Raw genomic sequence first — 18,342 nt, forward strand, 5'->3', positions numbered from 1 at the left:
TTCAGTTCTGTTACCTTGGACTAATGTCCTTCCCTAGACACTGTGTCTAGGTGAGAAATAAAAATGTGCATCTCTCAGCCAAACAGCATCATTGCAGCCCTCAGACGTGGGCAGTGTAGGTCAGATGACCAATTTTCCTAGTTGTGTGGCCAAGTCGTGAGGCTGTGTGGTATGTGGAAGAAATGTCAGCCAGGCCCATGGCCATCTGGCATCAGATAGTGTCTTGGATCAGCTGTCTGCTTCTCTCTGCTCTTGGATTAAGCACCTTTAATAGACCTCAGTGTTTGGGTAAACAATTGCACTGAAAGACTGCATATTTAGAGAAAGTCTAATAAACACTCTGAAAAACATCTCCAGTAGGGACTTTATGAGGTGAGTAGCCATTGGCTTGAGGTGATTTGAAAGTGATGAAGAGTCTGGGCCTCCCATGAAAGTTCCTTCTCTGGCCTATCTCTGCATCCCTGTCCCTTTGCCTGAAGTAAAATGTCTACTAATAGCCACTTTGTGTGGAGCAGCAGAGTCAGAGGTTGTGTCTTTGAGAGTCCTGTCACCATGTTTGCTGCACACTGAGAGGGCTCTCCAGCTGTCACCTTTCTGGGCACAGTCAGACGGATTGTTCTTTCAATATTATTTCTCAGGTAATATTGGAAGACACAGGGAAAAAGAAAGCCTGCTTGGAGAGGATTGAGGTTCAGGAGCTATTACTCTTTATTTTATGAGAAGAGTAAAATGACCTTGGGACAACACCAAGTATGACATCAAAGAGGGAAAGGTCAGTGTAGTAGGCTTGGGGGTGAAGGTACCTGAGGACAGCCACGGTATCGACACAGTCGCCTTGCATAGCACTTTATGTTCTGCAGGCTACGGATGTCTGTATGCTAATAGCAGCCATGTGGGTAAGTGTCTCCATTTCACTGATGAGGCCCAGGAGGGCAAGAAACTTGTTCGTGGTCATTTCGGCCTCTAGGAGGAGAAGGGAAGATCAGGCCTCCTCCTTCCTTTCAAAGTGTTCTTTCCTTTGTATCATATAGAGTCCCCGTCATTTTAATTCAGGTGAGAAGTTCTGATGAGCTTCACAGTTTTCCCAGTCTTCGTCCCAACTCTAAATCATGTTTATCGTGAGTCGGGGCAGAGAGGAAGAGGCATGTAATTCAGTGGGAAGAATATGGGCTTCGGTGTTAGAGAGATTTGGGATCGAATAAATTCTGATTAATTCACTCACCAAATGTGCGATCCTGGGCAAGTTAGTTGACATCTCAGTGTCTTAGTTTTCTCATCTATAAAATTGGGAAAATATGTGTATCTTGGGATTGTTGCCAGGATTAAAAGTAATATTGCCAGGTACCGAGCACACAGCGGTCCTTCAACAAATTGTACCTATTGTTACTCTTGATGTTAATGAAAGACAGCTGGACGCCTGTGCAGGGGCTAGCAGGATGTGTTGAGATGGAATACCTGTATGTGTTGGGACTCCAGAGCTGGCAGAACCCAAAATGAGATGAGTTTAGTGATAGTAATAACATGCAGGCATGCGGCACTTTGCAGTTAACGGAGTACTTTCCTCTCCGTTCATTTTAATCTGACAAAAACGGATGTGGTTGGTGGGTATTAGTTCTATAAAAGAAGATTTGTTTGTGGCCATTCTGCCAGAAAAAACAGCTGGGACTAACCCTCAGTCTTTAGATTCCTAGTCCTGCAGATTCCATCCCACCCCATCCTCCAAGAATTGTGGCACTTCCTCTTTCAGAGAAGAAAACAAGGCGTATTATTATAGCCAGAAAGTTTCATGGGTTTGGGTTCTTTGTCCTTAAAGTGTGAAGATCTTCAGTAAAGCAAGATTTAAAAAAAAAATCCCACTCTCCTGATTATGTACAGACTTGGTTTTAAAAGCAGATGCCCAGAGATGTCCCCAAAACCCAGTGGCATTTACTTCCCTTGTTCTGGTGTTGGCCCCACAGTGACTTATCTGGCGATATTGTCACCTTCTGAAATGTCTAAGTGTTCAATTTTGTTAAAATATGTATTAGTGCATCACCTGATTACTTTTTAGATCTTTAGTCCAGCCTAGCGTTCTTTTTCCTCCCTCCAGTCACTAAGCTCATATTGAGTTATGTGACTGGATTTTAAAGACTCAGTAATAACACTGGTTCCTGCAGATGTGAGGCTCGTAAATTGATCTTTTTACCAGTTAAGTTACCTGGTCATTCCTTCATAACCTCCTTCCTGACAGCCAGTCAACAAGGCCTCTCTCCGGGGGGCTAGGCCCAGGCCTGCAGATTTCTTCCTAGTGGTGACTGTGTGGACAGTTTGCTTGTGTTGTAGGAACAGGAAACAGGTGCCACCACACTTGACGCTTACAGGAAATGAACTCCTGACTGTCAGTGTGTGTGCTGCAGCCAGATGTCTAACCCAAACAGTTACATTTAAAAGTGCTATTAGAGCTTCTTTTGTAACTAGTGCTCTTTTTCACATTTCATCATGTAAGGCAAAAAACAGTGCCTTTGCCAATAAGAAGTACGCTTTTGATAACTTGGAAAAAAATTAATATTAAAGCACATTAAAACCTTAAAAGACAAAATGAAAAAGAAAAATGTGGCAATGTTGTTGTAAAATCTGTTTTCTAACATTGTAACTATTATAGTTTTCTTAATAACTTTCTGACCCATGTGTGTCTGTGTATGTGTACACGCTTCTAATAGTTGTAACAGTGCATTTTATATTCTACTCATGTAAGTGTTATTTGCTGTGTACTTTTTCACATTTCTACATAGTTATAAATTTTATTTTTATTTTTAACAGGTTGAAAATGCATTTTCTGGGTTACCGGGCTACAAGGGCATTCGTGTACTTGACTTCAGGTAAATAGATTTCCTCTAAAAATGCACACGTTCAGTGGCACTCTTTATTTCAAATTGAATATTCTTTTGTATTTATTATATATACTCTAACAACAATTCAAAATGATTTGAATGCTGTAATTCAGTGTTGTTGCTGGTAAATTCATGTTCCTAATGCTCATTTTTCAGTCGCTTGAGGAAACTGAGTTAGAAAAAGGCAAAATAATGCATTCAAGGATACATACTAGATCTGGAGCTGGGCAAAGGGTGAGAACTTAGGAATTCATGTCCCCAGCTGGCTGCTGACCAGTAACACTGCTTTCTTTTGGGCACTGAGGGGAGCTTGAAGTCAGATTAGATGTGCCCTCCGCATCCTACTAAAGCTTCTCAATCGTCTATGGAGGTGACTTTGACATCTTGGTGTGAGGCCACTCTGGAGAGGATGCATTCATCTTCATTCCAAACATACAGTTCTGAGTACATCAGAGACCGCTTTTAAGACATTTCTTCCCTGGTTAAGACCTGCGGCATAGTACTTGTGAACATTTATTGAGTGAATACTTTGTACTGGGCACCTCACATTCCTCAGCTCACTTAATCTGCAACCCTCTCGGACAAGCAAACAGGGTTAAAAGGATGAAGTGTTAGCCCAGAGTCAGAGAGCTTGTAAATTAGCAGCAGAGGAGGGAGTTTGAAATGAAGTGGCTGATAGCCAAGTTTATAGCTCTTGCTCTGAGCTTCCATGCTAGATTCAGTGCTCTGATGGTTTAGAGCACTGGGTGACAGCTGTGGGCCAGAGACTGGATCAGGGACATGTGCAACCTCACAGCATAATTAACAGTGTCAACATGTTAACTTTGGTATATTCTGGTCACGACTTCTGGGTTTACCAGAAATAACAGCAAGCACTGACATAGCATTTACAGTGTGGCAAGCTTTATATCTATAACTTAATACCAGCAGCCATATTGTGAGATAGTTGTTATCCTCATTTTTTCTGATAAGGGAACCAGAGCACAGAGAATTTAAATAATTTACCTCAGGACGCTCACCTGGTTATTGGTGCAGGGGAGAGAAAGGCATAGTAAACTCTGACCCTCCACCTAATCTGGCGCCATGACCAGGGGCCCAGTTCCCCCTTAGCACTTTTCACGGAATACCGTCTCTAGCTATGATCAAAAGTCGTAGGAGACCCTGAGAATGCGAGGCCTTTGAAGACCCCTCTCATTTGGCAGCACAGGAGAGGCAACATGGCCTTTGGAGCCAACTGCCTTGGTTCAAATCCTGCCTTTGGCACTTCTGGCTGACTGGTTTTAGGTAAATTACCAAGTCTTAACTTCTTAGTTGTATAAAAAAGACAACTTACCAATTAATTCTGCTTCATTAAAGAATACTTTTGAAATACTTTAGGTAAATTATTTAAGTTCCTTTGTTCCTCAGTTTCTTTACCTGTAATATGGGGATACTAATAGTCCCTACTAATCTCAATGAGGATTAAGTGAATTAATTTTTGTAAAATGCTTAGCTCTGTTCTTGGCCCATGGGAAGTTCTGTTAAGTTTCTGTTGCATAAAATAAATAACTATTAAGGGCTATGCAATATCCTATAGGTTAGTCAGCCCTAACCTTTTGCCAACCCCTTAGCACCCTACTGTATACCATCTGATTTTCTTTTCATTTAATTCTGCATAACACAATGTATCCCCAAAAAACGGTCCCTAATTTTGTTAATGCCAACAACTGGCATACTCTGCTGATTTATTGAAAAAAGTTTATTCATAAAGAGAGAAATTTACGTGAATTGTTTATTTTTAACAAAGTTTAAAGATGTCAAGGACTATTGATTTTAAAATAGAATACTTTCTCCACCTTTGCTCACTTCCTTCAATCTATAGGAATTTGTCAGCATCTGATACTATGCAAGCATTTTCATTTAAGGAAACATTTCAGAGGAAATATATTAAGAACTTGTGCTTAAATCAGTGATGTCACAATTATAACTGTGTTAAACTCTGCTTAACACTTTCAATTTTTATTTTCAGGTCCCCCAAGGATAATGGCAGGTAGAGTACTTTTTGACATTTCTATACTGTCCACTGAATGAGGAAATAGTTTAGAAAATGCAGTCCAAGGGATCATGGCTCAATTCTTTTATGACTTTCAGTATCACTGTCCATCTCCTTGCAGATCAGGGAGTGGCAGACTTTCTGTTAAGAGTCAGGTAGTAAATATTTCAGACTTTTCAGGGCATGTGGTCTCTGTGGCAGCAACTCAACTCTGCCAGGTGAAATCAGATGAAAGTAGATGTAGGCAATACCTTGAAAATGAATGAGTGTGGCTGTGTTTCAATAAAATTTAATTTATGGACACTGCAATCTGAATTTCATATGATTTTCACATGTTACAAAATATTGTCCTTCTTTTGATGTTTTTTAACCATTTAAAAATATGAAATCCATAAACTCATGGGCAGTGGGCTTGATTTGGCTCACAGGCTATAACTTACAGACCCCTATCACAGACTGCTGACTGGCAAGTACTTTTAAATATTGAGTTACACTTAATTTAAAATAGGAATAAAAACTGGCATTAATGTAAACACTTTCAAGTATCCTATGTCATTCAATGACATTATCAAGTGTCACTTTAAGTGGTGAATGAAGGGGAGAAAGCTGATCTCTATAATAAGTTCATTTGCAAGAGCATCTGCTGTCTGGAATTTCTTAGAAGTATAATATAGAAGCATAGTCAGTACCCCTTGTGAAGGCTGCTTGTCGCTTCTTGCCTTTTGATTTAAGTTTATTTAAAATTCACTTTCTCTTGGAAGATCACTAAGTGTCCCATAGAATTTATGAAGCAAATTCATAGGCTAAATAGGGACATGTTTAGAGATCCAGTAATATTCCTTCATTGTAATATCTTACTTTTGAGTAGGGCTTCCTGACTTCCTCATTTTCATTTATATTATTTTAGCAAGTATTTACTAAGTGCCTAGTAACTGAGCAAACTCTATGCCTACAAAATGAATAACTCTTGGTCTCCATCCTCCAGGATCACACAGTCTAATGAAAAGTGCTTTCAAAGATATGTCAAAGGACTGGTTCTTTTTTTTTTTCATTTTCTTTTCTTATATCCCTGTGAGGTAGTGAAAATAAGAATTAATATTAGTTCTCCTTTTGGAGTGAGGAAATTTTGCCTCAGAGAGAGAAACTGATTTGCCATAAATTCTGTGAGTAGGTGGTATCAGACATTTTGACCAAGGTAATAGGAATTTGGGTTCCTGTGCTCCTAGTATATGTAAACTGCTCTGTGTGTATGTATCATAGGCATATGTGTCGATGGTCAGTACTCAATCAGAAGTCCTAATTGTTTAATTGCTGCCCTCTTGGGTGATTACAGTGTTAAAACAACCCAAACACTGATGTTAACCTTTTGATCAAAAGAATGATATCTGGTTGCTGAGTGCTGAGTCACAGACAACAATTCAATATGAAGGCATTAGATTTTATTTATTTTTTTTTAAGATTTTATTTTTTCCTTTTTCTCCCCAAAGCCCCCCGGTACATAGTTGTATATTCTTCATTGTGGTTCCTTCTAGTTGTGGCACGTGGGACGCTGCCTCAGCGTGGTTTGATGAGCAGTGCCATGTCTGTGCCCAGGATTCGAACCAATGAAACACTGGGCCGCCTGCAGTGGAGCACGCGAACTTAACCACTCGGCCACAGGGCCAGCCCCGGCATTAGATTTTATGATGGAATTGTTATTATAGGTACAGTTTCCACAGTTGTTCAGTATTGTCACATATTAGCCAGTTGATGCAATTTATTCATAACTTTTTGGTATATTTTTATTTTGAGCTGCGTATGAATACATGTGTGGCTCAGAAATAGTCTGTATATATAACATATAACTTCTGTCTGTCATTCTCTGTAAGCATTTATATGCACATGAGATTTTCTGTTTGCTTTATACCTCTTTCAGGATGCACACGTTATTTTAAGTTAGTTGGTTTGAACCATTGGAAGTGAATCAACAATATGTCTACCTGGTATATACGCTTAAAAAAATTCAGCTCAGGTTTTGTAAGTGTGTGCCTTCTTCCTCACAGAAGAAGTGTTATCGAAGAAGGGATGTCTGAGTTTCTCTGCATTATCTTTACTTTGATTGATCTTAATGAGATATGATACCATTATTTTTCCTATTTAAAATCATGTCAAATGGCTGATCAAGGTGTTTGAGCTGCGAGAATAAGAAAGGGTAAATTTCACCTTCCCATGATTGATTCTCCGGAAGTAGCTGTCAGACAGAGGAAGTTTCCTCTCGGTAGCAGCTGTTTCAGTCTAGTGGAGAGGATGAAAGCTGATGATACATACAGTGGTGGTTGGTTAGCTTGGAGTTGCTGAGTGTGGAGAGCCAGCACAGCTTTCTTCAATCAGAGCATGTTTGGTCTACCAGTGTGCCTTCTGCTTCGTATGTACTCCCTTGGCCTCTGGGCTTTCTTTTACTCTGTCACTCATCCTGAGACGTCTCTACTCCATTTACCATGCCAGAACTCGGTCTGTTCTGGGTCATAGTGAAGTTCTCAGCTCTGAGAATAGATGATTTCCTGACGCCTCAAGCATATCTTTGAGTTCTCTTTCCAGGACAAAAACATGGTAATAAATTGCAATATCTCTCTGAGGTATTTTATCTTCTTTAATAAATTTATCCTCACTAGACAAGGTAGATTATAATAGTAGTTTTATTTTTAGATGTCCAAGGGATACACTGGGAGACAAATTACATTTTGCCCATAAAGAGTAAGGGCAGTAATCCAATCCAGATCGCCTGATTTGCACAGATTTCTTGATCCAGGAACATTTCTCTTGCTCTTCTCCCTGTGATATTTAAAAGTCATGCAAGGCACATGGTAGATTCCCAGGGAAGACTTGACTCTCCTTGTCTGATTTTCTGCAGAGCCCAGGAACCAACTCAAGTGCTGACAGACACAGCCTTTTCTTCTCCATTTTTTTCCTTATCACTGCTTAGTGTCTTAGAGCCATGTTAACATGTTAATAGGTTGTGCAGAGACCCCAAGGAGAAGCTTTCTGGAGATACAGCCATGGTCCATCCCACAGACCTCTTTAGGGTGAAAAATTACTCTTTCATATTTAGAGACTAAAAATCTTTCAGATTAAGGCAGGAGTATCCCATATTGCCATTTAAGCGGCACAAATTCAATTGTCTTTTCTGCCTGCATTAGTAAATAAAGTTGATCATTGTTTCTTCATTATTTTCAAAAGTATTTATTGAACTCCTAGGAGCCAGGGATTGTGCTCGATACTTGGAGCACATATGGTGTGATCAGTTCTGACCAGTAGGTGTCCCTCTTACTGTTTTATTCTATTTTGGAGCTATCATTTGATTATTTTAGCATATTTTACTGAATTTATCTTCTTTACAAAAGAAGATCAGGAATTACCCATGAATCAACATATTTTGACATGAGATATTAATGGATTGAGGGGAATTCTAGATGACAGGCAGATGTCTTAGCACTTAGTAGAGCATCAGGGTATCAAAATGCTCAATTACCACTTAAAGCGCCCCAAACCACTCCATTGGAAGCAACAGCTAATCAGGGCTGGGAGGGAAACCTTGTTGAAGTCACTCAGAGGAGCCAGGATCATCAAAGAGGCCTGGCTGTTTGTACAGCAAGTGAGGGATGTCACCGTCATGGCGTCTCCTATAGTCCAGGGTGTGACCTGCAGCAAGCAGGCTCAGGACAGGTCCAGAACTCCCAGTGCTCCCAGGAGGAAGAGATCTCTTAAGACTGATGCATGCTTGCCAAACCACAAAATACAATGCATTCTCTGGGATGCCAATTGATCTATTTAAAGCAAGAAATATATCTGTCAACCGACCAATTATTGCATTGGCTGGCTCATGCATTCTTTCCTCATTGGAAAATCTGTAGGGAGTTAAAATCAAAAGTTCCCTTTGCAAGCTTGAAATCAGAGAAAGGAAGTTGAGTGATCTTAATGGCCAGTGTCATCAAGCCATGCTAGCCTTTTGTAGGCATCTCCAATCTAGGGATCTGTCTTACAAGAAGCCTCAATGCACTGGTCAGAAGCTTTCTACTAAATAGTAACATAAATTAGTTGACTAATTTTTTTTAGATTCCCTGAGGCCATTTTCCTTATGTTGATACTTTTTCTTTGTGTATGTGAATACCTTGGTTAGACTGCAGTTTTCTTTTTATGTTCAGGCAAGTATAGATTTCTCTTCATTTAGTAGGCACTGAGTACCCCTCAGTGCGAGGTACCAAGCTCAACATTGGAGATAGAAACTCAAGGAGAGACTGAAAGGCAGTCACTATAAATGAAATCTTTTTACAAAACAGTAAAGGGTAAAATCAAGGAATATGTAAGTAAGTTCAGAGGAGGGAGTGCTTAGTTTATTTGTAAGCTTTGATTTGGGAGTCATTTTACTCCTACAGAATGTCTGAAGGGGCAAATTGTTTCCCTCACATGTCTGTCTTGACTGGTTTACCTTTGGGAAGGCGGTGTTCTCTATCCTCAGGAGGAGTCTTGGTGTGGCTTGCTGGGCACTGCCTCTGAGGGCTGTGTCTTATGGACTCGCTGGAAGCCAGGGCGATGACTAAAGCAAAGCTTTCCTCAGAATGACTTGTTTCTGACAATAGTTTAATTAAAGCTACTAAGAGCACAGCAGAGTAGTTCAGAAGGCAGGTGCTGGAGTCACGCCTATCTGTGTTTGGATCTTGACTCTACCACTTATATGTTGGGAAATTTTAGGCAAGTCTTTTAACTTTGTTAAAGTTCAGTTTCTTCAACAGTAATCTGAAGATAATAAAAGCTTCATACAGTTATTATGAAAATTAAGTGAGATAAAAGATGTGAAATACCTGTCACAATATACTTACAAAATGTTAGATTTTATTTATTTATTTATTATTTTTTGAGGAAGGTTGGCCCTGAGCTAACATCCACTGCCAATCCTTCTCTTTTTGCTGAGGAAGATTGGCCCTGAGCTAACATCTGTGCCCATCTTCCTCTAATTTATATGTAGAATGCCTGCCACAGCATGGCTTGATAAGCGGTGCGTAGGACCACACCTGGGATCTGAACCCGTGAACCCCCCGGCCACTGAAGCAGAGTGTGCAAACTTAACTGCTGTGCCACTGGGCCAGCCCCCAAATGTTAGCTTTTAGTTGTTAGAGAAATCTGAGTTAGAGTCTAGACGGAGTATTCCTATTGGCTTAAAAATTTTATATTCTGATGTTATTCCCCCAAAATGACTATTCAAGAAAATATCAAATGACACATCAACTCTTACTTAACTATTTTCTCTCTATCTTTTGAGAAATCTTCTCTTTGTTTGCTCATGAAAAGGTAGATAGTGAAGAAAGCCCAATTCACAAAGTTATTTGTTAGCTCCTGTCAAGGCTTTCTTCAACTCATTAATGAAGGAGCCAGCAGAAAAATAAAAGCTGGTTTTTAGAGCATTTGAAAAACAGAAATTTATATAGTAAACTGGGAAAGGATTACTCAGTTACAAAATTAGTTTGTATTTTGTAAACTTTGGAGTTATCATTTATACCAAGCCAAAAAACCAATCACATGGTAGTAGTTTTTTACAATTTAGTATTCAACTTTATAGAGCTGTAAATTTTCTGGGCTATCAAACAAAAGTATGTCTCCTGAGAGACTTAGATAACTGTCATATTAGAAAATATTCTAGCATGATATTTGAAAAGAAATCATAAATCATCAATTTGCTTTATTTCCAAGTATTTCATATTTTCCTTTCACAATAAATAACTATGTTTTAGTTCATAGTAATTAAGCTTCTTCATTGCCTCACCCTCTGTTGTATAGAATTCATCAACAACAATAATAAAAAGATATGAAAGGATTACCAGTTGTTGGGTGGAGTTAGAAGGTTTTGTTTGTTTTGTTTTTAAATCAGGGAGGTGAAATGCTAACAGGGAAAGGGGGGAGTAGGCTCATAGTAGAGAGGAGCAGTTGGCTCTGCAGGAAGAAAGAAGGGGTGAGAATGTGGGGAAGAAGATGCTCGGGTATCCTGCAGGGTTAACTCTGCGGTCTCCTTAGAACTCTTTCCATGTTCTTAGAGCTATGACCCTCTGTTCTCTGGGAAGGAGGAAGGGATGGCTATTGGTTGCCCAGAGTCTGCAGAGAAGGGTGATGCAATCCATGCTTTTTGAGACTCTCCCTCTAGGTCTAATGCTTGTTCTCCATGGGCTCAAAGCTCCTTTCTTTGTGTTTCTTTAGCGGGGCCTAATCTCTTCTCTCTTTTCATCCATAGAGGCATAGATGTTCACTATGCAGTTACCTTCAATGGTGAGGCCATTAGCAATACCACCTGGGACCTAATTAGCCTTCACTCCAACAAGGTGGAAAACCATGGCCTTGTAGAATTGGACGATAAGCCCACTGCTGTTTATACAATTAGTAACTTCAGAGATTATATTGCTGAGACACTGCACCAGAATTTCTTGCTGGGGAACTCCTCTTTGAATCCAGATCCTGACTCCCTTCAGCTTATCAATGGTGAGTTTGATATCCATCATGAAGTCCTTGTATAGTTTTAGCTTGTTTTCCAGTATACTCTGGTGAAAACTTATTTCCCTAAATATATGTGGTTCTGAGCATTCTCTAGACTGCATGAGACAGAAGCCATCCTGATATGAGTGGAGCTTTAGTCAGGCAGCTATTTTGGGTAGATCAATCAGGAGCTTCCTGGAATATTTGTAGACAGAAGGTCACAAAGAGTGGGGAAAGTGGAGCACAGCATGATATTTAGAAATAGTTTAGAGAAATGGAAGCAAATTATTAAAAAAAGGAAAGTAGTACCTGGAAATATGACTTCAAACAGGTTATAGTGCTGCCCAGATAACCAAGACATTACCTTTGCAGAGCAAGGTCAGCTGGTAAAAGCTTACTTGAGAGCAGGAGAGAGAGAGCAGCTCAGGAAGGTTGAGGGAAGATCTTGGTCAAAGAAAAACTGATCATGGATGCTGGGCGGAATCCCAGAGAATCCAGTACTGTTTGAATTCAGGCAGCTGTAGAGATCCAGTTATGATCCAAAATCAACAGGTGGATCTGGGATCATCAAAGAGAGGTTTACCACTCTGGATTTAGAGGCTAAAGAGTGGCCTAGTCAACCTGGGACTAAAGCTTGTTGAGAGTCTGGTTACTAGTGTGCAACAGCTTAACTCATCAGGGACTTGGTGTCCTGTTGACTTACTTGCTACTTTGTGTTTGTTTCTGCATGATTCCTTCGCTTGTTGGTAGTTTAGCTTTCAAAATGTCCAGCAGAGTATATTTTACTGAAGTGACTTCATGAGAAAAGTACTGGCTGCCAAAGAGGAAAATCCACAAGTGAGAAGCAATACTAAGTAACAGTGATGCATGTTTACAGCCTCTCCAACTCCCACATGTTTTTAAGAGAACAGAGCCTGTATCTTTTCAGGCAGCTACCGCTGCCTCTGGGCACATGAGTGTGTAGTGTCTAAATAAACAAAATAGTCACAACGGAGAAAAAAATTTTAATACAATTTTATTATGTATAATTCCTTCTTAAATAAGATATCTTTTGAAAGGCTGGACTAAAACTTTAAATTGGTTTTCGATTATTTTGGCTGCTGGACTGATGTTTCTTTAGTGTGACGCTCTGCAGAGACAGGGCCACAGAGTGGCCTAGACTTCATACGGGTTACGTAGGACATTAAAGTGGAGAAACTCTCTCTTCACTGGATGATAGAGTCAATATTAAGCTGTCAGCTCTAAAACACTAGGGAGCCTTTGTGTTTGGAGCAGTGCAGGTACCCTGGGCTCACTTCCTCATATGCTCCTTTTCCATTGTTGAATCTTGTTGGAATACCGGAGCCAGATGAAATAGTGAAAAGAGAAGAGGCTTGTTATAATCTGAAATTGCTGAAGTCCTTTTGGCAAGGCTAATACAGACTAGCTGGGAGCTGTCTATGGGGACAGCATGTAGGCAGAAGGTTCCAGGAATCTGGATATTGGGATCAAAGAGAGAAAAAGTAGAGCTAGGAGGTCATGACCTGAGGGAGATGGGAACCTAACTGGAGCAGAAGGTGCAAATGCCAAGGTCAGGGTCGTGGTAGCATGAGGATTAAGGTGTGCAACAGGCAAAGTGAGGATGTTAGGAAATTAAATCTACAAACAGCGTGGCAAAGTCTTCCTTTTATGTGGACCCTGGGGGTAGAGCTTCCTCCTAAAAAAGAGGTCAGCAACTCTCTCAGAATTTCCACCCGAGTTCAAGGAAAGCTTTAGGATATGCAGTACGAACTAATTCAGGCTCTTTGACGTTTCGTTAGATGTATGTTTCAGTTGCTCAGAGTTTTGTCCCTAAAATCCATTTCTATTGTCATGCCAATTTCAGAGTTCTGAATGGCTGCAGCTTTCTAGGTAGCTTGATCATCATCTCCAGGGATATGTTCTTCCTTGATCACATGGCCCTCTTCTTCATAGAAGACAAGATAACTGTATACACAGTTGAAAAAGAGTTTTGGAAAATATTTAAATCAAATAGGGTTTTTGGCTTCTGACTGATCCCTCAATGTCAGGCCAGTGGGAACAGCTGAATAAAGGGAGGTTCTGCTTTTATTTTTGGTGCATACACCAGGTCACCCTCCTTTTTAGCTTAGGCAGTCCCTTCTTTTTAGCTTATATTGATTCCCTCTCCCCTCCAAGCAAAATCAACTTCTTTTTTTGTCTGTATTCCCATACGTTGTATATGTATATGCCCCTCACATCATTTTATAATTTAGTTATTTCTCTGACATAAGGAATACTTCCACAGGACAAACTTGGCTTTATTAATGTTTCTAGCCTCTACTTCATCCAAGTCTGTAGTAACTAGCAGGGATTCAATAAGCCTTCCGTGAATTAAATCATACAATATACTCTGTTAACTTTATTGCTCTTTAATATCGGTATAGTGATAATCTCTCTGGTGTCCTATCCCATTTTGCAAAGGCATTTTCTGCCAAAAAGGAAATTGTTTTGTGTAATTTTCTCCATTCTTAATGTCAACCAAAATGAGTTGGAATTTCAGATCAACTTTCTTATTAAAATGAAAAAAAATCAATTTAAAAACAACTGCTTCATAAGAATCTTGAAAAGAGTAAAAACTGGTTGAGAAAGGAAAGGAAATAGTTACAGAAGTGTCCTAGATGTAATAATGGGAAGAATCTTAATTTTATGTTGGAGTCTTATAATTCAGACAGGTTGTCTAATATAAGTAAAATAGCTGAATAAAGTAGCAAGCATTTTCTAAGCAGGTCTCCCCTATCTGTTCTGCCAAAATCTAAATTACAAAGACGAAGAACTTGGCTTTTAGTTGTTGCTGAACCTCAAATACAATAGTGTCTCAACTAAAAAGTTCTTTAATATTGTTATTTCTTCAGTAAGAGGGGTTTTACTTCCCCAAACTGAAGACCTAGTTTGGAACACCCAACGTTCAAGTCTTCAGGCAACCCCACCGTCTATTCTGGTAAGTGTGTTTCTATGTTTTATGCCTAGAACCAGGCCCCCAAGCTTCTCTTCTTTGTACCCTCACCTGCTGACTTTGGCATCATGAATTTCCTGAGCTGTTTCTATTTCAAATATTCTCTTACTTCATCCCTGGAACATTATTCATAGTTGTCAGCTAATGGGTCCCAAGTAATGGTTCAGAAAATTTAAGCCTTCCTCAGTGGTTAAGTGAAATCCACACATCGGGCATTGCCAAACTTCACACATGGTAGAAAACTTATTGATGGTTCATACTGTTGGTGATGATTAAGCTATAAGTGCCCACTGAGTTGTTCTCTAGAAGTTACCCAGAAATAGTTTTTATAACCAAGACTATAAATTGATGTACAGAGGTACAGAGTATAGATTTTTGTTCCAATGATTGTACTGAAGAAAAAGTTTAAGCTCCAGACCATGTAGAACGGTGTGTGTACGGAAGAGAGAGAAGGAAGGGTGAAAATACGAGCTAGCTGACCAGTGACAGGGGCTGTGACCAGGCCTCCTCCAGCCTGGGCTGAGAACACTCCCCTTTGCCCAGAAGCAGCTTGGGATGAACTTTCCATTCTGTTCTTACCACTCTGCTCCCCTGGGCTCTCCTCCGCCCCTCCTGACCTCCACTTGCCACTTCACCTATAGAGAGGCCTCCAGGAGAAGAGAAAGTGGCTCCTCAAGTGCAGTTAAAGCAGCAACAACAGTGGCAACCATGACCACAACCCCACGAGAGACTTCCCTGTTTACCATGAGGACACGAGCCTTTCATTGTCACAGAGACACAGCAGGGGCTCCTCTACCTTCCTCACCCCTCCCACCCTCTTGAGATTGCTTTTCTGTCTCATGTAAGGTTTTTGAAATACTTGTTTCTTGGCTTTAATCTAGCAATGAACATTTAGAATGTCCCAAATTCACTTAACTGTTGATATATGCGGCCATTTCTTCTACTTGGTTATAGAGCAACTCGGTTTTGAAATGTGGTGTCACCGAGTTCCATATTGGAGAAAAAAGTTTCCAGAGGGATTGACATCAGGGATTATATTCATTTGGTGTTTGTTTATTCATTCATTCAAATATATTTATTTTGTGCTTTTCATGTGCCAAGTGCTGGGGAAACTAAGATGAATAAGGGTGTGGCCTTGCCTACAAGAAGTTTCCAGTCTGGTAGTAGTAGACAGACTTCTACAGAGTTAAGGAGATGCTGTCATAGACGTCCATCCAGGGTGCAGTGGCAGGGAGCGGTGAGTCACTGTGAACATGGACCCACTAGTCTCCAGTCTTTCTGATCGAATTCAACTCAGGGGTTCTCTAACCGCAGAAGATCTGTGATGATATTTTAGAATGATGTTGTAAAGACAGGAGTTTCCATATAAGCCAGAGATTGCAAACTGGAGACCAGCCGGCTGGATGCAGCTGTAGGCGTGTGCTTTGGGGCCAAATTAAAAGAAAAAAAAGCTAATATTTAAAAATCAGGAGATATTTGCATAAACATGCACATTTCCAACTTGTTTTTGAAAACTGGGAAGCTCTGGTATCATGAAGTTCACATTCGCCTGTTGAGGAAGTAGCTAGAGCTTGGCTGAAACAGGCTGCCTCTTTATGATGGCAAACACCGACTGGCTGGGCTCCACTGTTCACTTATGTGGCCTGATCTGTGGTTCCATTTGCATTTAAGCCCATCCCCTCGTTTGTTGAATAGTGATAACTGTAATAGTAATTAACAATTTGAGGAGACCTTGGGATGTGAATGAGTGATAATAAGACACGAAAAAAAGAATGATTAATTAGAAGCATCTGGTTATTGCTTCTTTTCTTCCTCTTCTTTTCTGGCAAACTGTTAACAAGATTTTGTTCTTTTATAGAAGTGAAATTTATTTTTTTTTACAAGATTTGATTTTTAGAAATTATTTTAGTAGTAGGAATGTTGGGATATTGAATTTGACCCCTTTTGGCATCCGACTTGGAAAATCACTTGTTGCACAGTATGCTTTCTATAGCACTAGCAAGCTTTCACTTGGCGTTAGTAGAAGTGAAACTGGCCAATATAATATTAAACTTGTTAATATGCTACATTGAACTAAAAGAAGAATTCATGAGTTGAATTTGTTACTATGGGAACATCTATTCCTATAAGAATAAATGAAGTGCTGTTCCTGGCCTGTGTGTGTACATCTTTCAGAATGTCTGCAACAGCTTCATCGCCATGCCATGTTTTAGAGGCTACCTTTTCAGAATAGGTGGTCTTCCTTATTTAAAAAGTCAAATTGTTTACTTTCACTTTTTATGTTGCCTGCTTGACTTTTATTAAAGATATGTATTGTTTTAATTTTTATGAAATGAAAAGGCATTTTGTTTTTAGATATGTTGAAATCGTATATATTGCTTGAGGATTTCTTTTCCATTGAGGGTTGAACTGCTTTCCTAATATGTGTTGGGTCTTAGGCCCTGTCTGATTAAACTCAATTTCTTAAGCACGGGTTAAAGGGCTTAAGCCATCTCACTTGGAATTGAAAAAATGCACATTTAGCATTTGCAAGGATATGAATTATGCCTGACTCAGCTGGAAGAATGGGTGGGTTTAACACATCTCTAGAAGTGGTTTTAGATAATTAAGAGGAAAAAAGTGAATTCCCTGGTATGTCTAAGTGTCTTTATTGAAACCTCTTTTTTGAGGAACAGAACTTGGTATTGAGCAAAAGGACTTCTTACTTTTCCCTGAAGCTTATATGGTTTTAGCTACTAGAAAAAGAAATGGGAAAGGAAGAAACTTTTCTGTCTATATGAACAGCCTCCTATTCAACGGAGCAGACATTTAAATATTAGAAAACGGTCTCTCCTGTCTCCCTCCCCTTTGTGTCCTCTGGATCTTTTTTTTTTTTCCTTTTTCTCCCCAAAGCCCCCCAGTACATAGTTGTATATTCTTCGTTGTGGGTCCTTCTAGTTGTGGCATGTGGGACGCTGCCTCAGCGTGGTTTGATGAGAAGTGCCATGTCCGCGCCCAGGATTTGAACCAATGAAATACTGGGCCGCCTGCAGCAGAGCGTGCGAACTTAACCACTCGGCCACGGGGCCAGCCCCTGTGTCCCCTGGGTCTTTGAGACCTGTGGACATATGCTAGCCCGAATGAGAATGGATACCAAGTCTGCTAGCTCTAGTTTCTCCTCTGGGAATTCTTTTGCCATATGGGTGTATACACCTGTATTTATCTCTCAGTGCATAGTGGCAAAGCACTGGGACTGAGAACTTGAGAAACTCAGAATCTGGTTCTGATTTTTTTCTCTGTTTTTTGTGACGGTGGGCAATTCACTTCTGTGAAACTCAGTTCGTTATCTTTAATAGGCAAAATTAGACTACAAGTTTCTTAAGAGTCCTTCTAGTTCTAAAATTTGATACTTTTATTATGTTCACACATATGCACGTGCTTACCCCTAAAATGGTTCTGAGACTCAATTTCCAGTGTATGGAGTAGGAGTTTCCCACACAGCACCAAGTAATTCTCAGGCATGAGCTGGGTGTCTGAGAATTCAGCTTAATTCTGACACCACCTACCTGGAGATAGCATGAGATCCCACAGGTTGAGGGTTTAGTCCTACAAGACTGCTCCCCCCACCCCCCTACTTCAGAGTTGGGAGTTATTTTTAATACTTTTGTCCTTTAACCTTTTTACTAGAGTTAAATGGTTAGCACACAATATTACAGTATTTTACTATCTGCTACTTTACTATTGTGTCATATATTTTCATATGTTTTCGTGTTACTCATTAGTGTCCTTTCATTTCAGTTTGAAGAACTCCTTTCAGCATTTCTTGTAAGAAAGGTGTAGTGGTGATGAACTCCCTGAGCTTTTGCTTGTCTGAGAACATCTTTCTCTCTCTTGGTTGGCAGTTTTTTCTTTCAGTATCTTTGACTATATCAGCCCATTTTCTCCTGGGCTTAAGGTTTCTCCTGAGAAAT

General features: G+C 39.9%; 1 protein-coding gene across 12 annotated transcripts in view; it reads left to right on the plus strand.

Moving 5' to 3' along the window:
- IMPG2 (interphotoreceptor matrix proteoglycan 2) overlaps positions 1 to 18,342 on the plus strand; it is a 66,800-nt gene that overhangs the window by 27,370 nt on the left and 21,088 nt on the right. For all 12 annotated transcript variants that reach the window (XR_011429307.1, XR_011429308.1, XR_011429306.1 and 9 more), the window contains 4 exons: positions 2,800 to 2,858; positions 4,879 to 4,899; positions 11,162 to 11,406; positions 14,292 to 14,377. Coding sequence is in view for 9 of the 12 variants with exons in the window: in XM_023623859.2 (XP_023479627.2) it covers positions 2,800 to 2,858; positions 4,879 to 4,899; positions 11,162 to 11,406; positions 14,292 to 14,377 (411 nt within the window). In the remaining 3 variants the exon portion in view is untranslated. The remainder of the gene's footprint in view (positions 1 to 2,799; positions 2,859 to 4,878; positions 4,900 to 11,161; positions 11,407 to 14,291; positions 14,378 to 18,342) is intronic.

This window comes from Equus caballus, chromosome 19, assembly GCF_041296265.1.
Source record: "Equus caballus isolate H_3958 breed thoroughbred chromosome 19, TB-T2T, whole genome shotgun sequence".
In the NCBI taxonomy this organism is placed as follows: Eukaryota; Metazoa; Chordata; class Mammalia; order Perissodactyla; family Equidae; genus Equus; species Equus caballus.